Source organism: Passer domesticus, chromosome 3, assembly GCF_036417665.1.
Source record: "Passer domesticus isolate bPasDom1 chromosome 3, bPasDom1.hap1, whole genome shotgun sequence".
NCBI classification, from domain to species: domain Eukaryota; kingdom Metazoa; phylum Chordata; class Aves; order Passeriformes; family Passeridae; genus Passer; species Passer domesticus.
This window is the reverse complement of record NC_087476.1, coordinates 97,590,635-97,612,912: the sequence shown is the minus strand read 5'-3', so window position 1 is coordinate 97,612,912 and position 22,278 is coordinate 97,590,635. Positions and strand designations below refer to the sequence as shown.

The window sequence follows — 22,278 nt, the reverse complement described above, 5'->3', positions numbered from 1 at the left end:
GTCATCAGGAATGTCATTCTTTAAGATTCATTTTGATGTTCAGTGTTCTGGCATGCATATTACATTAGGGCTATGTGCCATCTGGGCAGTTGTAGGGACCAGATTATGGTTTTGGGACCCCCTATCCCTACTGGCCACACTCATGTCCCACATGGAGTGCCATGCTTTTGATAGTTCTCCCATGCACATACCTGCTGGCTGCAGAACAGCTGGGCTGTCTGTGCTGTGCTACCAGCTCAAGAAGGTACAAGAAATGCAGAGGTATTTAGGGAGTTCTCAGAACTTAGTTCTTTCCTATGATCTGTGAAGGAAAGGACACTGGGCTTGATGTTCTGGTAGCTGCTGGCTGAATTACACTGTAGTGTATACTGAGAAGAGACAATCATGACATACCAGAAGCAATTACAACTTAACCACAAGATTCTTATCTGGAGAAGTTATATCCAACCTCTGCACATTTGTGGGATATTATTAGATGCTTGTTCTAAGTAATTATTTATTTTGATCTCAAATATGCAAACATTTTTCAGCAAAGAAGGAATGAATTAATTTTCTTTAGCTATTTTAGCAGAAAAAAAAATGGCAAAAGTTTTTAACCAGACCTGCAGGTTTTTCTGAAATGCTGGATATCATGCTTACCATGCTATTTCGTTGTTCACCCCTTGTTCTGTCATTTACATAATCAGCTAGATAGAAATTTCTACTCTAGGTCAGACCTTGAAAAACTCACAGAAATACAGATGTGAAAGAGCTCCATTTGTTGTTTACAGTTCATTAGATTACAGAATTTTTTTATTACAAAGAGCTTTTATGGAGGAAACCTTGACAGAAACAGAACTAGTCAAGGTGCCCACACCCTGGACACACCCACTGGACATGGCCAGAAGAAAGAAGCCTACAGCACTTTAAATTGTGTATTATTCTTAGTTAATTTTTTTTTATCAGCTTTTTAGAGCCAAAAGAGAGACGTACTCAAAGATATACTGAAGATAAGCAAGCAAGCTTAGGCCTAGAATCTATAGTCTGTGTGCATAGAACCAGATTTATTTTTTGTTCACTCCACCTCAAGTCCTGTTTTAGAGTAATTGAATCTTTCTGGTTGAAAGGGACGTTGGAAGCCTGTCTGGTTCAAAATGCTCAAGGTTTGGTGAAAACTGAACCAGATTATGTTCAGACATATTGTGAAAACTCCATGAACAGAGATCCTGCAAATTTCTTTGACTTTTTCAATGTCTAACTATCCTCACAGAATCTTAAAATCTTAATAGACCAAACTAGAGAATTGAAAGTTTCATCTCCAGATTCTGTCTTGTTAGACACCAGAAGGAGCTTCTAAATGATAATACAACTCTCACTGAACTTTTCATTATTTCAGAAGAAATACTTACTACAAGAAAGCTTACAGAGACCACAAGCTGTTCCAACAACAGTGAAATGCCAAAGTCAATGTCAAAAAGCTGAGCACTGGATAGCTGTGCTACAAGTTCGTGGCTCCTAATAAAAATATCACTTGATCCAAAAATGTCTTTCCTCTTTTCTGAGCTCTGATCTCTGGATTTGAATAGGTCACATTGGAAATTTAATAGGAACACAAAAGTAATCTCTGAATTTTCCCTGTTCAGGAGGACATATTTGCAAAGACTTCCAGTAAAAAATTCTCTTTCTTGAAGACAAACTGAAAGAGAAGACTCATGCCTGCCTCTAGAATTTAACCTTGGACGTAGTAAATCCTGCTAAAAAAAGTAACAGAAAAAATACAGCAAAAAATAAAACTACAAAACACCCTAGAAGGACTGGAGGAAAACCTGTGGAAAGAAAGGTGTGTGAGATTGAGGCCTGAAGGGACAGGTAGAAAAAGTGTCTTCTTATCAGAACACACTCCTACAGTTTTAAACTTAGTTCCTATGTAATACTGGGAAAACCCCAAACACATTTCCTAAGAAGAAACCTCAAGAGCTGTGGTAAGGGCATCAGTGCAGCATTCTAGCTGCTGCTTTTTTGGCTGATTGTGGCTTTCTTCCTGACTGTGAACATCTTTACAGAAGAACTTGGTAGATACAAAAAAACCTCCAAACCCTTCAAGAGCTTATAGCTTCAGCCATAAACTATGCTTATTTGAAGCACAAAATAGCATGCAAAACCAAGAGAGTAAGTTTGTTACAGTGTGTAGGTTCACAGTTACTAAAGGATATAGTCTTAACAACTGGTAATGTCCAAACCACTGCTTATATATATTTCCAAAATTAATTGTCCCGAACTGCTGCAAGCATTTGATTAAAAATTACTTTGGTAAATATTTCTAAAAGTACCTAATATATTACAATAATTGTACAAAGCAAATTCAAAAGTATCTGTATCTTTGGCAGAGTAAAACTTGTTAATAAAGGCATAGAGGTACTGGTTTTGAATTTTCATCCACTTGTGCTATTGGTATCTTTGTCTTAGCAACAATGAAAAATCAACGTCCCTTTTAATAAGCACAATATTACCAGTTTTCTATCACTCATAATTTCTATTTCCTTTGAAATAGACTAAAGAAATTAAACTCATCCCTAAAGAAAATGGCCTCGATGCCACTAGAGGTCACTCTAGGAATAAAAATCAGTGTGCTGCAAGCACAAGAACTACAAAACCACCGCTGCTGTTTGACATTTCAAGTGCAAATGTACAGAAGAACATAATACACAGAAAGATTGTGACTATCAAAATTGTGAATTCCTACGAGAAATCTTTCTCTTATTCTGAGGCTATTGTAAACTGACTACACTGCTCTCTAGCATATTTTAGCACTTGGATACCTGGTAGTACTGGGGACATTGCCTTATCTCTTTCAAAAAAACCCCCCCAGAAAAAAAACCAAAAAAAACCCTAAAACCAAAACCAAATCAAACAAAAAACCCCTCAAAAACCAAAAAAAACCCCACAAAAACCCAAAACCCCCAAAACCTCAAAAACCCAACCAAGCAAAAAACCAAACCACCACCCTCCTTGAAATTATGGACTTCAAATTATTTCTCTAAAGTGCTTTATTTAGCCCATACAAAAGATATCATTTTTCATCACCAAGAATGATGGTCTTAAAACAGGCCATGTATTATTCTCCGTGGACTATGCTGGATTTGTGCGGGAAAACACAAACAGCCAGTTTCCTCAGCTTCTGTCATTTTGTGATTGAAAACACTTGTGTCTCTTCATTTCATGGCATTAGTACAGATCAAGACTCTTCTGCTTCATATGCAAAAAGTTAAATGTCATCTCAGTTACAAAATGCAAAGCAGTGAAAGAAACCAAGATCATTTTATTTAAATATGGATTTATTTAAAGAACAGATTAACTCTGATGTAAACCAGCAGTTTGGAAGTGCTATGTGCTTTCCATTCACACAGATCACAGCAGATGAGTTCAAGACAGTCATAATTATTGGACTAATTAATGTTATATATGTCTAGAAGATGCTGCAATGGTTGCAGAGAGGACTACCACACACTTTCTGAACATACCTTATATACAGAGCAGGTACAAACCATGGTGGACCAGCATTTCTACTGGCATGAGCCACATTGGAATGGTTCAATGACCAGTTGGACGGAACTTTGAGCACTAATATAGTGAAAAATGTCCCTCCTCATGGCTGGAGGATTAAACATCCTTTCCAACCCAAATCATTCTGTGATTCTGGGATCTGACACTGGATGACTAGGAACAGCTGTTCCCCTTTGTAACTTTTCTGATATGCAGAAATTTGTCAGACAACACATTTGCTTCTCAGTGTCAGGTATGTGGTAGTGGCAACATCAAAGGATTGGAGGAATCATTGCTTGAAATCCTTTCCTAAGACTGGCTGGAATACTCCTGCAGGAGTACCCTGATGCATTCATTATACATCACTGTCTGTCCTCTGTGCTGATCGTGTTCATTCACTTCTAGACACGGAAAGGTGAGTAAGCAGAATGAAACATGCTATGAAGAAACACACATCAAGGAATGAAAAAGGGCATGGACTGATACTAACATCTTTAGAACAGACATCTAGCTTTGAAAATGTAGGAAAAGATGGTACAGATAAAGCTGTAAAGGGGAGAAAGTTAAGCAGGAATTTCTCTATATTTGCTTAAAACCAAATATGTGTTAAAAATCCAAATATAAAAAAAAAACATGTCAAAATCTTTGCTCGCAGGCATTTGCCACACCAAATCAAATGCTGGTATGCATTTTCAGGGATTGAAACATATCTGTTGTTTCTGACTCACCTCGTCATTTATTTTTTATGAGGAATTAATTTTTCAAGGGAATTTTGCTTAAAAAAACCCTGGGGAACAGCCCTTTTAATAACATGAGAAATACAGAATCTTATTTCTAAAATTCAAGTCACAAAACAAGGGGTTTTTTTTATTGGCTTGGTTGAAGTTTTTAATAAAATATTGATAAAACTTAATATTGAAATCTGTACAAGAGATGCAAATTCCTTACAAAGACCCACGTGTCCTTTTCTTTTTCCATTTCAAGTAGCTTTATAAAGACAACACAGTTGAACAGCAATTTGCTCCTAACAAACCTCCTCAGAAGCAAAAAGGTTTTGCCATCAGGCTCTGCATTTTACAGAAATACTACTTTAAAGCATCATAAGATAATGCTTCACTAGAATCAAATAAAACACCAGCTTTTCTTCTAAAACACTGCAAACCCCAGGGAAAGCTTTTCTTTCCATTCTTTTCTCCCATCTTTTCCACCCTGAAGCATGTTTGTGACCCAGTGTTCTTGCTGTCAATACTTAGGCAGTGTGCACATTATTTCATTTTAAATACTCCTGAAGTGCAGTTAGGCATGCAAAAGGGGCTTTAAATCCCACCTAAAAATGCAGTTAAGTGACTTACTCTGAAAGGTTTCCATAAAGATAACTAAAATTATTTATTTCCATAATAAGGTATATTTGCAGATAATAAAGATGAAAGGCACACTGAGATGAATCCTTGCAAATTTACATAAAGTATTCAATGTTTCTGGTAGTGTACTGACAAACTTTGAACATCCCTTGTCTCTGATACCACCCATCCTCTTAGTGTTTTAAAATAGATACCTAAGAGCAATGGGTTGAGTAGTGGTGTTTTCCTTCAAAAAGAAATCCACATCTTAAGCACAGCCATAAGGGAAACAGATCTACACTCTTTCAAATCAAACTAGAATAGTTACTTGAAGAGTTTTAACCATAAAATGCTTTAAGTTAAGGGGAATAAAAAATAGGCAGCTGGAAGATGTTACTTAACTTGGTTTCTAGTTGAAACAATGGTGTGTTTTATTTCATGTTGGGATTTCAACAGACCCTTAATTAGACTTTTGACCACACATTTAAAAATATCATGATTTTAAAATATCTTGATGACATTCTGATCATCAAGAAGTTCCTGGGAGACTTGGCACCTGTTACTCTTTGAAAAATCATTCATCCAGAAAGGCAGGTAGGCAAATAATATTCACCAACTGACAGAATAAATATTAAGCTTAAATATCCAGAGTATTTAAAATAATAATGTAAATACTGGAAAATACTTTGTGCAGTTCAGATTTAGTGAAAATAAGCAGACAGCAATGCTCAAAACAAAATGGCAAAAACACAAAGGTTGCCTGCAATGAGGTGAAATACTAATAGAATATTCACACTGTGAATGTATAGCTGGTAAAGTCACTGCTATGGCATTTCCTAAGGACATGAAAAATTATACCTACCTATGTTATGAAAAACAGCTTAGTTATTGAAAACAGCATTTGAAACACAATTTTTCTATGTAGTAAAAAAAGTCAGTGTACAAGGCCAGATATTATAATTCAGATTGAAACACACATTCAGAATATATTAGTTCACTTTTCAAAACATTGAATAAGGAATTCTCATAAACAGCACTGCTATGATTCATCTTGATGTAACTTGCAAGAGTGTTAAAAAAATTACTAAATAGATGGTATTCAAACCTGGAGTGAATTAAAGAAAAAAATCCATGTTATTCTGAAGATAGCACCTTTAAACTGAACTTCAGAGGAGGGTAAGAGAGGTCAGGGAAGGGGAGGAGTTGGACAGGACTCCCAGCAATCATCTAGTTCACTTCAGCACTGACCAAAAGTGAAAGCATATTACTATTAAACCAGGGTGCTCAAATACTTTTAAAACAGTTAGTATGGTAGGGGTATGGCACATTGATCACATGTCAAGGAAGCCTGTTCTTGGTAAAGCATCTTTTCCTAATATCACATCTGAACCTCCCCTGATGCAGCTTTGAACCTTTCACATGTGTCCTGTCACTGAATAACAGGAAGGAAGAGATCAGCAATTTCTTCCATTTCCCTTCTCATCCTCATAAAAATCAACTGAGTTTGATTCCTGGGCTTTATTGACAGACAAAATTATTTTTAGTGCTGATTTTTAAATCATAATAAAAATGATAAAGGTGTGAAACAATAACATCATCACCAAAGCTTGAGATGCATAGGTATATTAGAAACAGAAGCAGTTTTGTTATTCTGAAGTAACTTACTCACCTGACTTTTGGAAGAAAAGATAGTCCCCAAATTTTCCTCTCTCTTATTAAGAGATAAATGTTCTCTATGTTATGTATACATAGAAACACACATATCACTGCAATCTGGTCCAAGTGAGCTCCATCTTTTACGTGAAGTAGGTCCATGAAGGTACTTTTTGGGATTCTTCTGTGGATCTAAATGAGGGGGGATCTAAACTGATTGCCCCAGTGGCTTTCTGTCAAATTTTGGCTGAAGTTTACTGTTCCCAAAGTGGAATTCTCTTACGAACACTCCTAGGCCATTTCAGTACAAAGTCAGTGAAGTCAGCTCAAAGTATCTTAAACCAAATTTGGATGACTTTACACTTTTGTGAACAACTTACACAGACAGTTTTAGCTTTACAGCTGTGTCAACAGAAACTGCAAGAATAACTTCTCAAGAATAACTAGAGGGGAGAGAAATGAACTGTATATGCCTTCAGTCCCCCTTAGAATGAGAAAAATTAGAAAGAATGTTAGATTGGGGCAACATGGCTACTATCTCAGCCTCAGGACAAATCAGTGTCTGTTAATGGGAATTCAGATTAGACTAGTCAGAAACCAAACTGCCAAATCTGTAAGAATTGGGTATTATTTTTCTCACCACTCATAAAATTAGACACCTTTTGAGTCAAAATTCAGGCAAATTTTACATGTTCTTTGTGGCATGGACTATTGTAGAAATACTGTGACAAAAAGTCCGTCAGAGAAAATACAACCTGCCTCCCAAGCAGATTCAGCCCTGGGAGAGAGCTTGTCCCTATTGTATCCTATCTGAAATGTTACACTCTTACCTAGAGCTGCTCTCTGTATCTGCCTCTGGATTATCTTTCCTTTGAGATGGTCTGTAAAATACACAAAATGCAGATAATTAGAATTCGAAATGTCAAAAATCAATGAAGTCATTACATATTTCCCACCATTTAAAACTCTCAGTGCTGCTGGCCAATTTTAGGGGTTTTTTGTGATCCATAGGACAAGTTGATTTCTGAGTTCTGTCCTTCTCTCTACTGCAAGTAAACAAGTGGGCACAGTGTGATTCTACATATACTAAGATTTAATTGTCCAGTAAGAAAGACTGAAAATTAAGCATTTACTGTCAAGCATTTTCACAGGATAACGATCTCCTACTGCTAGATACAAAAGAAGTCCAAATGGGACCAGAGTACATATGGAATTCTAAGTATTTGTTCAAACAGATTTAAAGGCACTTATGAGATAGTAAGTCACTAGTCCACCCCTTTGCCAGTGAAAAACTAATTCCACAAAACCATTTTTTCTTGTCTGTCATGTTTCTTGTCTGTCAAGTTTTAAATATCCCATATACCAGAGCTTCTGCAAGTTCTCCTACTGTCCTGGTTCTGGCTGGGGTTAACTTTTTCAGTAGCTGGGAGGGGATCATGAGGTTATTCTGTACTACCTCACATCATTGCTGGGGACAGAGGAAAGGGACACTTCTCAGGAGAAGGGTCAAGAAAACATGGCAGAGGGAGTCATCCTATATTGCCTAATATTAGAGGAGTTTTTTTGTGTGAATTGTTTCTTTTCCTGTACCCTCTGTCATTAACACTATTGCTGTTACTGTTCATTTTCTTGTCTCATTGATGTTTCCCGTAAATTCTTTTTATCTCAGCCTGTGATCTTTGCCTTTCTTACTTCCAATAATTCTCTCCATCCCACCACAGCTGGGAAGGGGAGGGGAGAATGGGGCAGTGAGAGACAGCACTATGTGGTTTGGAGAGTCTTGGTGGAGCACTGAGTTGGGCGGTAACATTCCTAAATCACAGCAACTGCTCATCACCAGGACTCACTATGTACATGCCATTGGTTTTCAATCAAAAAATTACCAATTCCATTATCTCAACATTCCTAGTTATACTCCCATGCCCCATATAAATAATTTTTCATCCTTTTATCAATTTCCTACCTGATCTACGACAAAGGGCCAGTTTCCCAATTATGCAAAACAATAATTAGATTACCACATGGGAAGCCATTATTCAAAGATATCAATGGAACTAATAAAGGAATAACATAGCCTTAAATATGGAAATTCAGCAGTAAATGTATTCTGAACGGGTATGGGATTATGTCTCTCAAGTTTTCAAATTAAAACCATTTCTAAGCAGAGATTTGTTCATAATATTTACTAAGCTGTAAATCTAGATACCAGGGAAAGAAACAAAATCCATACTGGATTCACTTTTTTTCTGCCCCAGACCTGTGATTATCTGTATCGTATTAGTGTGCATTTTGAATTAAAAATATCATTTTGCTTACAAGTGAAGTCTTATAGAGTAAGCTAATCAGAGGCAAATTAAGTCATTAAAAGTTGGCAAATGTTCAATCAGAGAATATAAATAAATATTTAAATTCACAGATCATGAGAATTAGATTGTTCTGTGAGCACAAAAGGGGCATAACAAATCGAATTTCTTTGGAAATGATAAGAATAGTTGTTAAATATTTAGTAGCATTGTAGGAAATGTATTATTTGAAATACATTGCAGTATAACAGCCAAGTTTTGTTGTTTTGAATGTCTATAGAAAACAAACAAAAGAAAATACTCTACCTACTCTTCAACTATAAAATAGACATAGAGTTGTATTTTTATGCAGAGAAAGTTTTATTATTTTTAAATTATTTTAAAATTATTTTTAATTAAACCAATGACTTTTTCTGTAATTAAAGTTACCTGTAAAATTAGGAAAAGCCTTCAGCTACTGAGAAACAGGTTAAGTGAAGTAGCTAACTTCATGTAACCCTGCTATAAAAACAAATAAATCTTCCATCTCACCTGTACTAACACTAGACCAAAAAACCACATTCAGTGAAATAAGTTGATTCCTTTAAGTATAGAAAAAATGCCCTTGATTACTAATTTTTAGTGATAAAAACTCGGTTGAATGATCAACATTCTTGGTATTTGTGCTTTGAAAGCTCTATAAAGCAACTCAGTTGATTTCAATACGCAATGAAATGGGATTAAACATGCTACTTTTTCCTCAAATTGCTTTTTGCTATTCTGACTATTTAGATCCTTGTATTCTATGGCACTGTTTCACACAGTGTGATGTTACTCACTCCATATTGAGCTATGAGACAGCCATGAAACGATTTGTAGTAATCTTGAAACTCTTTTCAACGGATTACCATTAACAGAGGTGCCTCAGAAACAATCTATACATTTATCTTTGTGTAAGGGATCTGAAACTCTCTTAAGCACTGTGAGCTGCAAAAGACAACTGCCACTGCCATTTGAAAAAAATGGTTCCAGTAGGGACAACAGGCTTTTCATCAAGAGCCACCTGAAAATAAGGGTGACATACAGTCCTCAATATGTTCAATAAATGGTGTTATATGTCCTTCATTAATGCTGCTAGAAACAGATCATCAGCAATCTAGATGTTTTGCATTTCAAGTGGCAATGAGGCGAACCAAAAAAAAGCAGGCCAAACAAGTCAATGAGAGTAAGATTAAGCAGATAGACAACAGCTTGCCATCAGTACAAAATGTGGAAACACAAGAACTGGATTTTAAATTATCATAGACAAGAGGCTTGTCTTTCAATTACATAGAGTTTACTCTGAGCATAACTGAGATAAAAACCACAGAGGCTGCAGAAGGTCTGTTTGTATTGTGAGCTTTACCAGACCATTCAGCAGTGTGAAACTATCCCAAATGTTCTTCTCTCCCTTCACTCTAGCCTTTGTAAACATCTGCTCCATCCATGACACAGACCATAATATTGTAAGAAAACTTTGTCTATTTGGCAGCTTTGTGAAAGAATGAGAAGCTTGAATCAGACCACCTGTAATCAGGGAGGAACCAAAGAAACCTTCTCCACTGACTACAAAAGTAAAACTCCAGCCTTACTATTCTTCTAGCAAAAGAGTTTTCCTGTTCTTCTTTAAATATAAATAGAAAGGTGACATTTATCCAATTCACATAGTTCAAACTGCCTTTTCAGGGCAGCAAAAACTGAACTGCATTTCCCAGAAAACTTCCTGAGGAGAAACTGAAATTGTATTATGGGTAAAGTAGACCAAACATGAGCTCAGATTTGAGGAACATGGTGTATCATGAGGCACCTGACTATAATTCCATAACAATACTTAGCTAGGCAGATATGATTTAATCTTTCAATTTGTTTTAATCCAATTTGAAATTTGACAGTTTGTTTAGATTTCATTTGGGGAAAAAATGTTTTCACTTAGAAGCTCTTACTTTTGACAAACTCCTAAGATTTTCTGTATGTGTTTTTGATTAAAGTAATCTTGTTTTCACTATAAATACCTGTGGGAGAGAATGAATGTTTCTGACCTGCTCTACTTTTCTGCGTCTGAGAACACCATTGCCCCAATGCTAGGTTTGAAGTTCATAAGTGACAGAAGTAGGGGATGATTCCAGTACTGTTGCCTGCACAAATCTTCCCATATAAACAAAAAGAAGATTTCAGTCTTAAGTACTGCCAGTTCTACAATCTTCATAAGCACAAATATATACCCAAAGAAATATGAAGAATCACATTCTCATAAAAAACCCTACAATGTTTTCTGATTCTAAGTGTAAAGTTGTGGAAAAGGTAGTGCTTAAATGTGGTTTGCAAAAGTTGAATTTAAGATGTGGAGAACATCTCTCAACATATGGCTAATTATATTTTCTGAAGTTTCACCAAACAAGAAGCTAAAAATAGGTCTATAGCTGATACCAAATAATTTTTTCCAGCAGAGTCATTCTTCATCTGGAGATAACGGTCCCAATAAAATGTTGACTGCTGCAACTCCACATGTTTTGGCAAGAAAAGTAGTTTTGTGGAATTTAAGAATTCACTCAGCATGCAGCCAGCTGTCATTAAGGCTGTGATAAATCTGTTGGTTTTGGCCTGCATTTCTGGAGACATGTAGGTATGGAAAAGAGATGAGCCGGCAACAGACAATTTCAGCTTTGTGACAGGAGACAAAAGCAAGGAGGGAGATGGAAAGGATAAAATGGAATAGAGAAATCTAATTATGAGTGATGTAAAGCAAAGGAATGTATCCCATTTGGTGACTAAATAGGACAGAATACATAACTTGAATAATATGGCTGTCCTTTAACTTCTTGTCTTTGCATTGTTCCAGACTGTTTAAAGGATCTGAAATTATCTTCCAATGTATTACAGACAAGGAATGCTTTGACCTGAAGCATATGCTTTAGGACAACACAAAAGTGAATATGTTACAACTAAAAAAATCCCACTGACTTTAAAAAGTTTTTTTGTTTTGTTTGGGTCCACATTACATGTTTTAAAACTTCTCTTCTGTTTTATTAGATCCTCAATGTAATACTATTATAAGGTTTCAAAGACTGCTAACTCAAGAACTGACAGGCTAAAGCCTTTGTCAATGACTTCTCATCTCTTGTTATTTTTTACTATTTTTCTATTATTTTACATTTTTCAAGCCTGCATTTATCTTAATGCATCCTTTCATCATGGAGATCCTGAAACATTCACACCTCAAATAGGATGCTGTATGTTTCCCTTTCATCGTTGTTAAATAACTTTTGGTGTTACATAAAATATCTAGAGGAACATCCTCCTATGCATCCAGGGCATCAGATTCCTGGGATTCACCCTCCAGGGATTTTGGGCCCCTAATCAAGCTATATGACATTAGACGTTGCTTTCCCTCCTCCCTGTTTCTCACACTGCCACACCAGTCAATGATCTGGGGGTGCACAAGAAGCTGCAATGAAACACAGCTGGGACAGCTGACCCAGTGGACCAAAGGGATATTCCACACCATGTGTCATCATGTTTAGATAAAAAAAAAGCTAGGGTGAAGAAGAACTCCATTTGGAGTGATGATATTTGTCTTCCTAAGTCTATTCACTATTAGGAGTGAAGGAAGCCTGCTTTTCTGGAGATGGCTGAACACCTGGCTGTCAGTAGGAATTGAAGGAATTCCTTATTCTGCTTTGCTTATTCTGTTTGCATACACACATTTTGCTTTACCCATTAAATTATCCTTATATAGTTTTGACTTTTCTTACTTGTACTTTTCTGATTCTTTCCCCAGTCCCACCAGAGGGGAGTGAGCAAGTGTGGTGCTTTTTTGCCAGCCGGGCTTAAACCATGACAGGAAATAAGTGTCTTTTTTTTTTTTTTGTAATGCTATGCCCTTATATTTGCTGTTGGACTCAGCTACCACCCAACTATGAAAACCAACTCAAGAATCTGAAACTATTAAATCTGATTCATGAAGTTGCATGCACCCACTTGAATCAGATAAGAAGTCCTGCTGAATGAGCAGAAATTAAAGATGCATATTCAGCAAATAATCACTCGGAGACAAAGAGGGGAGCAATCACATAACTTCCATGAGCCTTGTACAGATATATTTTTAACTGCGCTTGAGGTTAGAGTTGTAACAGCTTACAAAGTATTCCTGAAAGTAGGAGACATTGAACCCAAGCATAGATATTCAAATGGAACAATTTCTCAAACTGAGAAGATTGTTAAACAGAGATAGTTACAGGAAATCTTACCAGATGTGTTAGAATATTTTTTTAAAATCTGGTGATGAAATTGTATGAGAACACAGTATATGATAAAAGGTATCTGACAAAAAAAGTCATGGAATGAAAGAAAATATTCTGTTCTAATGCAAAATCCTGCAGCACTAAGAACAAATAAACCATTCAGCCTTTCTCTGACCCAGATAAATATTTGGGACAAATTCTGAATTTTCTTTTCAAACTGTGTCCTTCTCCAATGGCAAAAACATGTCAGTTGGCTCTGTTAGGGCAATGTGCAGAGACAAAGTAGTCTGCATTAGTAAACTGGCTCAACACTATGTCTGATGGAAATGCTTAATTTTGGAATACATGGTTGGCCAAATCCCGATGTAATTTGATAGCTTCTCATTTTCAGAAAACCTTGGTGGCATCAGGAAGGAAAACATATTATTGCAATACTCAGGGCCTCTCTGATGCATATGCATTTTTCCAGGTATGAAATATGGCCCTCATCATCATTAAAAATATATGGGTGACAATACCTCAGGTAACATACTGCAGAGTATAACCTACTGCAGCAAATTTCTGCCTTCTGCAGTGTTTTAAGATTTTACTGGCTCTCCTTTCTCCTCTTCCCTCTTGCTTCCCTCCATTCCAAAGTTTGCTGTTGGAGGTCACTGCCCCACAGCAGAGAATGTAGAAGGAAATGTCTGGCCATGTTCTGTCTCCTCTAGCAGCAGAATTTGGTACATCAGCACAAGCATACTAGCAATTTAAGATGAGACACTATCATCAACTCAACTACAATGTCTGAAATACAAGTAAACACTCTCTTTTGCCAGCTGGGAAGAAAAGATTGGAGAAAGTAACGGCCAGCAAAGAGATGGACCAGACCATTAGGAGCAAGGAAACTGATGGGATTTAATAGAGCTCTGCAGTCAGAGCTCCCAGGAAGGACAACAGACTTAGAATTTGAAGCAGAACCCTGACTTCCACAAATTCATTATTGCCAACCATAGCTTAAGCTCAGCACATTACCAAACACACATGGAAATACATAGTTTTCCCAACATAATCTCCTTCCTTGGAATTTAAATATCCCAGATTCAAATGGATACATTTTACTACGATGTAGGATACTGCACATTTTGAGATTACTATTTAAAATATCTGACTGGGGCATGTTCCCTTCCTTGCCATACTCAGTTGAGACAATAATGGGTTTTATTGACATGTTTAATACCTTCAAGCATGATCAATTTTACAGACAGAAAGCTTACGACACAGCAGTCTCTGCCAGTCATTGCTACAGGGTGACAATGTCCTTGACTTCTCAGAAAGAATTTCTTCACTGAAAGGGTGTTCAGGCATTGGGATAGAATGTCCAGGGACGTGGTGGAGTCACCATCCCTGGGGGCATTCAAGAAAAAACGTGGAACATGGAACTTAGCGCTATGGTCTAGTTGAAGAGATGGTGATTAGTTAAATGTTGGACTCAATCACCTTGTGGTTCATTGAGCTACTCAATATACAGTCCTCTAAACTCTTGACCCATTTCCTATGCATTTACTTCTAACCTATCTAATCTAATATGGATTAAGTCTCCTCCTCTTTTTCTTCATGTTCTTGTTAATTCTGGCCAGATTACTTTTGCTCCCTCACAAGATGATGACTTACACTTTATGATCAAAGGAAAATTCCTGTTTATTGTTTGGCCTACATTTGCACAGCATGCTTTATCCCACATCCCACTTTTTTTTTCTAATAGGCTTTCATACATTCTGGCTGCTAAAGAACAAAAAAAAAAACCTGATAGGGTTAAACAACAAAACTATAGAGAAACTGACTTTATTTTCCTGCTGACATCATTCTGGACCTCTATCTTCCTCCAAGTACAAACTGTCATAGACTACACAGGCCTTAATTGTTGAAGCATTCCCAAGGGAACTCTACAATACTTTTTCTAAAAATCCAGATACTCAACACTTGGACATCTAGGATAACCAACATAAAACACTAAGGGCTCTGGACTGCGGCTCAGTACCTCCTTGAAATTGGAAATCAGAACCAATGCTTTCTGAATTTAAAAACAAATGCTTGGACCTTTATTTTCATATCCCAGCCTTAGCTGTCACTATCATTTCTGACCAGGCATTTTTAGCCAAATATGGATATACAGCAGCAAGCACACTCCAAGGGACTTCAGCAGAAGCACACATTATGTCTGGATATTCCATGGGGAATAGATAGGCAGCTCAGCCAATAAAGTAGTACTTCTGTATGTGCTGTAGCAATGGCAGTTTGTTAGTTTGTTGCATTCAGCAAATAAATGAAAAGGTTTTTTTTTTTTTTTTTTGGGGGGGGGGGGGGATTTATTTAGCGTTGTTTTTCCTGGATAGCTCTCTTGAATTTAGGTACCTAAATTTCACTTAAGCTATATCTTAGATGCCAGAGTGGTATTTTAGGTCCTGTCCAAAGTGAACAAATATCCTGTTTATCTTCATATGCTAGAAAAGAAACAGAAATGAAGCACATCTGGAAACTATTGTTCTGTTGTTTATCACATCTATTTGTTCATGAATTAAATATTAAGCTGGTCCAAAAAGCATGACTGAAAAGCAATGCCATATGGATAAGGAGCCATAATCTGTGAATTTAGTGGTCTGGATGCTTATATGAAGAAATGCCACTTATCTCTTGATTATTTCTTAGAAACTAATGTGAAGAGAAAGAATAAGGAAAATAGAGAAATAGCTTTGTATACAGCTCCTATCCTTTTCACATTTTCAAATATGCAAATTTAAGAAGAATAAAAAATAAATAAAGGGGTCTTAAAAGCACAAACAAGCAAAGTCAAAACCAAAGGATTTTACTCCCAACAAGTTTTCTGGTAATAATACACTGGTTTCAGTTAATATTTTAAGCAGAGAGTGACTACAGCCAAGTTTCAGATGAACATGGTTATTTTCTATTACAATACTGCCTTTGCAATTTCTATGCAACAATTTGATGTTCAGTCTCATTTTGTGACCTTTCTTCTGGCCAGAGCTGTCCAACATGAAATTAAATATTGAGTTCCAGGGCTCACTATATACTTCAGTTTCAGAAACTTAATATTTGCTCTTACCCAAGGAATTGTCCTGGCATTGAGCACATAGTGCTCTGTAACTTCTGGTCAGATAAGACAGACTGATGTTAAGAATCTGACAGATATGACACAAAATTAAAAATAAAATATGTGTTAAAAATTACTATGCTGAAGCTGACTAGATATGCTACCATGTTTTGAGGCCATGCAGATAAACATTTCATGGTGATGGAAACAAGTCAGAGTAAGAATGAGTGTGTGACACATTTTTTGATGCACATTTACTTGTAATATATCTACCAAACCTTTGAGAAGTGACTCCTTGAGTGTCAGACACATACTAGCAACCCAGTAAAATCTGAAATAGCTTCCTGTGAAGATGCAGCATATATTCACTGTTGTGGATAAGCCCAAGACTGCTTCTTGAATTGCTCAGCAATTTAAAATACAATCTGATTATGTATAACTGATATAATCAGCTCAGAACAGACATCTTCTCTCAGCCTTAAATGAAGTGCACTATAAAATCTTCATATTACAGCTATTTGCTGTTGATTGCATTCCTTCTGCAACATTCACAACCAACTGTAGGGACATCACATGATTTCACAGGAACTAGTTTGGTTAGAAAAAAATAGCTATTGTCTTTTATTATGTGTGGGTCTATATGCCTATGCTACAAGTCTGCATGAATACTGTCTAGATGTGTAAATTAACCATGAGATACTATGAAAATCAAATTTCTCTTTCTGTGCACAGGAAGGAGTATCACTCTTGGACAGTACTACTCTGAATAAGCACAGATCTACTTCTCTAAAATGTGAAGGTTTGATTTTTCAATGTTAAAATGTCTGGCCATCCAATACTAAAGACTTAAATTACTTGGATGCAGGACTTGAGGGAATACTAAGTTTACTGATGACACTAAATTGGGATGAGTATTGACTCCCTTGAGGGCAGAGAAGCCCTGCAGAGAGACCTTGACAAAACAGAGAGATGGGGGTGTCCTGTGCAGGGCCAGGAGCTGGTCTCAATAATCCTGATTGGTCCCTTCCAAGTCAGTACATTCTGTAATTCTATGATAAGAAAAATGTTTTGTATAAAAGATTGTAGGATTTAACACACATACCTCATAATATAGCATCAACTATCACCTAGCATTTTTCTTTAAAAGAGCAAATTTAATAGATTTACATAAGATCATACTGTAGCCTAATAAACAGCCTAATAAAACAGCAAAATGCAATGTAGGAATCTAGCAAACACTATCTATTTTGAGTCAAAAGACAACTTGCAGGCAGAAATATGTTACTGAGTATTTTTCCAAGTTTATACCCATGGTTTGATTAAACCCAATGAGCCTGGTCAATTCATTTTAGTTATTCTAGTGAATAACTTAATAACTTTTTACTTAAGGTAAAAAGCGTTTACTTGGTTTCTTCCTGAGCATAACTTTTCCCCCTGAAAATAGTTGTGTTTGTAAAGAACAGAACATCATTTGTAATAATTAGAAAATGAAAATGATTCCTACATATGTACATTCCAACTTAGAGCCAAAGAAAACATTAACATCTTGGGCCTGGAGTGACTGTTACACTAATAAGGTTCTTCTGTTTAAAGAATAGCACACCAGGGGAGCATAATAGAACTGTTCAAATGAGTTCATTCAGTTTGGTATTTTCTGAACAAGTCATTTGACAAATCATGTTTTCCCATTCTGAGGACCCATTCAGAATACATACGGTAACCCTGGGGCATTGCCTATTGTTTGAAAGTAAAAACAAACATATGCAAGCAACTCTGAAACAAGGGACAATATTTAGCATTGCCATTTAACATATGCATTGCCCCCTGAAGCCAAAAGACTTCTACTTTTTAAAATAAGTTTGCTGAGTGCTGCTGCAAAGACTACTTTATATTACCAAAGATGGTATCCTCTTCTTATAAGGAGGAGCAGAAAAAAGAAAAAGGCCTCAGCAAAGCTACTAGAACTGCCTGGTTCTCTTACCAGTCTCATTTATACCAGATCAGATTTGAAAAGTCCTACAGCAGCTAAGGAATGAGGAAGATAGAGCAATGACATGTGTCCTTCTCTCTTTTCTGAAAATGGCCAAAGCATGACGGTGCTGCAGCAGCAGCAGCAGAACAGGCAGCTTTGGCACAGCTGCCATAACTGCAGGTGTACCTCTGAAGGGAGAGAGATGCACCGCCCACAGGCTGGACAGATCAGTCTCACAATAAGCCCGATTTTACTGTTCCCTTGGGATTAGGGTTATGCTTAGGGTTAAGGTAGAGTAAACTTGAAAGTCCAGAGATCAGGGACAGTGCACAGGAAAAGGTATCCCAAGGAGACCATGGCAATAAAACATTGCTCCATCCATACCTCACACCATGAAAACACTCACATGCTGTGTATCTATGGCCTAAGAAAATAGTAATTTTTTTCTGGCAAAATTAGGGAAAGGCTTACAATAACCAAAATGCCTTTGAACATATCTCCTTTCCAGAGTATTGGTTAAAATTTTTTCTCTGATTTCAAGATTTAAATTCCTTTACCGTAAGAAAATTCTTCCTTTGCAGAAAATAAATGAAATATTGCAATTTCAAAGAGGAACAATTCGGCAAGCCTCAGTCCATTTCCTGCAATTCATGGCATCCTGTGCAATTTCATTGCCTTCCCTTTGGTGAAAATTTTTTTTCAGAGACATGTAATTTATGGATATCTTCTCCTGCCTTGTCATTTTACTCTGTTGCCAGATTCTGGGATTTCAGTAAGGTTAATATTAAGAGGAAAAATTACAAACACTCAGAAAAGGGGATAGGATGAAATAAAATGCAATTGATAAAAAATAGAAAATTTGGAAATAGAGAGCCAACAGGGAAATAGACCAGGATGAAATTAAGGGTTGTGAAAAATACCAAAACTTGCCAAAAATAACCTCACTGAAGTTGTAAAATCAGGCGAAAAAATAAAACAGGAAGACAGGAAAGACAGGAGGAGAAGAATTGAATGAAATGACCCAACTAATTTAAAAAAATTTTAAAATTGTCACCAAAGGGAAAGCAATAAAAAGACATGGGATGCCATGAAGTGCAAGGATATGGACCAAAACAGAAAAGAAAGCATTACAAAGAGTTGGGAAAGGAGATATAATAAAGTAAAACGCAATTGAAAAAAATTTAAAAATTTGGAAATTTCGTGAAGACAAACAAATGGACCAAGATGAAATGAGTTACCGAGAAAAGGACCAAATCTTACCTAAATTAATGTCACTGAAGTTGCAAAATCAGGGGAAAAAAATCAAAAAAAGATAAGAAAAAAGTCAACAGAACAATTGAATGAAATGGCATGGATAATGGAAAAAAAAAATCTCCACTGAAGGGAAAATGATCAAAAGGCGTGGGATGCCATAAAGTAGAGGGATATGGAGCAAAGCTTACTGAGATGATGCTCATTGGAAGGAAGAATTTCCTTTCAGGAAAGGAAATGAAATCTTGAAAACAGAAAAGAAAGTGTGACAACCACTTCAGAAAGAAGATATGATAAAATAAAATACAATTGAAAAAAACCCAGAAAATCTGGAAATTTCTTAACTTTAAGAAAATGGACTGAGATGAAATGAGTTGCAGTAAAAAGGGTCAAATCTTACCTAAATTAACACAAGTTGCAAAATCAGGGAAAAAAAATCAAACAAGATAAGAGAAAAGACAAGAAAACAACTGTAAAAAAGGACCAGCCTAATTTGAAAAAAAAAAAAAAATTTCCTTTCAGGAAAAGAAATTAAATCTTGAAAACAGAAAAGAAAGCATTACAAACAGTCTGGAAAGGAGATAGAATCAAATAAAGTGCAATTGAAAAAAACCAGAAAATTTTGAAATTTAGTAACTAAAAGTAAAAGTAACTAAAAGCAAAAAAGGTTGAAGAACTTCCAAATTTATTGCACCAAAATCCCAAATCCACGGAACAAACACAGACAACATATAGGTGAGGATATTGATGAAATTACCTGCCTAATTAAAAAGAAATAAATTCTCACCTAGGTGAAAACAGTTCGATTGCATGGCATGCCATGAAATTTAGTGAAAAAGTCCAAAACTTGCCCCAATTAATCTTTGCTGAAATCTCAAAATCAGGGGACCGTGTCAAATGATATATCTGCAAAGAAATAAATTTCTTTTTTGTAATTTTTTCCTGAAATATACAGGTTTGGAAATTAAATCTAGTGTTTTTATGAGGAATTTTTTAACAATGTTTTGCTCATTTCCCTGTACTTCATGGCATCTCAAGCCTCTTTATTGCTTTACCTTAGTTGAAGATTTTTTTCCATTAGGCATTTCATTTTATCTATCTCATCTGTATTTTCCTTTGACTTCGTTTCCTGATTTTGCAATTTCAGTGTTAATAATTTCAGCAAGTTTTGATACTTTTCACTGCACTTCATTTCATCCCTATCTATTTTCTTCTAGTTCCTCCATTTCAAAATTTTATTTTATTTTATTTGTGTGTTTGTAACACAAACAGAAAAGTTCCGAATGTTTGTAACACTTTCTTTTCTGTTTCCAAGATTTCCTTTCCTTTCCTGAAAGGAAGAGTTCTTGTGATTTCAATGAGGATAAATTCAGTAGGGGTTGATTCTTTTCTTTGCTCTTTATGCACCCCATGCCTTTTTATTGTTTTGTCTTTGTTTTACCATTTTTTCCCCATTTATGTAATGAATTTCATCCCTTGTTTCTTTTAACTTTGGTCCATTAGGCTTTATTTGGTATAATTTTGGTAGGTTTGGGAGCATTGTATTTATAAAGGAACACCCCGTTTCCCAAAGATTGCTCCCTCAACAGTGTTGTTCTTGGTGCAATTTATGTTCCAGGCAACTGGGCAAGAAGCTGCTTTTGCTGCTGCACTTAGGGTTAGGGTTATGCTTACAGTTTGCGTTGAGAAAACCACAGAGCCTCAAAGTCCATGGACACTGGAATGAGAAAAGGCATGCCAACCCCAACATTGCTCTCTTCACACCTTGGCACCACCCACAAGGTGGAAATTCACCTTGAAAAATTCTGATTTTTCTACTCCGCTTAGGGTTAGGCTTGAAAAAGCCACAAAACCCAGAGCCCCAGGGACACTGCAGCTACAATAGCCATGCCAAGGGGAGCATGGCACTGCCCCAGTTTTGCTCCCCCACATCTCCCTTTTTGGCACCTCCCTTGTATCTTGATCCTCAGCCTTGGAAAATACTGATTTTTCCTGCTTACGGTTAGGACTTATGACATGTACAATGCCTACTGTAAGTATAAAAAAGACAGATTTTCTCTGCTGTTTTCAGAAAGGGATAGTAACACTTCACAGGCTTTTATAATAGACCTTATAGTTTTGTCTGGCTCTCTAACTTATTTGTACATCTTACTATCAGCTTTCTGGGGATTCAAATTAGCTAAAAGTATTATGTTATAAATTACCTAGTCATTATTAGACTAGTCATTACTAGAATTACACTCAGCAACCATAACTGCACTACTTCAAGACAAATTTAACCCTTGCTCACTTGGCAGAGACTTTTGAGATTCTAAAAAAAATTTCACATGAATCAAAAGATGATCTGTTGCTTACAAACAAGGTAGTTAATTGATTACTCTCACTATGAACACAGTGGAAAGTCAAACAAAAAATCATTAAATGAACCCTTCACTGAAGTTCTAGCAAGAAAGAAAAATACATTCCCATCTCTCTGCTTTATATTACGATCCAAATGGATGCTCAAAGGACAAGAAAATAGGTTGTGGAAATCTCCATCACAGCACTGAGTCTGCTCCAAGAGGATAGTAACCAGTTACCATATGGTAGTTACTTGCTAGGCCTGTGTGAAAGTCATGCCACCTATTCTGCCTTACAGCACCTTGAGAGAGATCTTCAAGAGGACACTCTGAAAGACCACACCATTTTAGATTATGCTTTACAGACCCATGGTTAACTAGGCCATAGAAATCATGCCTGAAGTGGTAGAAAAAGAACCTGAACAGAATCAGAATGAAAGTGAGCTATATTTCATCATGGAAAGAAAGAAATATGTTAAAACTGAAGGATTTGTAATCAAACAGAAAAATAAGATGCAGCATCCTACAAAGCAAAGTAAATGACATTT

General features: G+C 36.3%; 1 protein-coding gene across 14 annotated transcripts in view; it reads right to left on the bottom strand.

The window, feature by feature from the left end:
- The window catches only part of KIF6 (kinesin family member 6), a 155,693-nt gene that overhangs the window by 22,661 nt on the left and 110,754 nt on the right, over positions 1 to 22,278 (bottom strand). For 10 of the 14 annotated variants that reach the window (XM_064414544.1, XM_064414541.1, XM_064414538.1 and 7 more), the window contains one exon: positions 7,346 to 7,396. In XM_064414544.1, coding sequence (XP_064270614.1) covers positions 7,346 to 7,396 — 51 coding nt within the window. Of the gene's footprint in view, positions 1 to 191; positions 302 to 6,262; positions 6,295 to 7,345; positions 7,397 to 22,278 lie in introns of those variants that run through there. The other 4 variants (XR_010359267.1, XR_010359268.1, XM_064414547.1 and 1 more) reach the window with 2 other exon arrangements.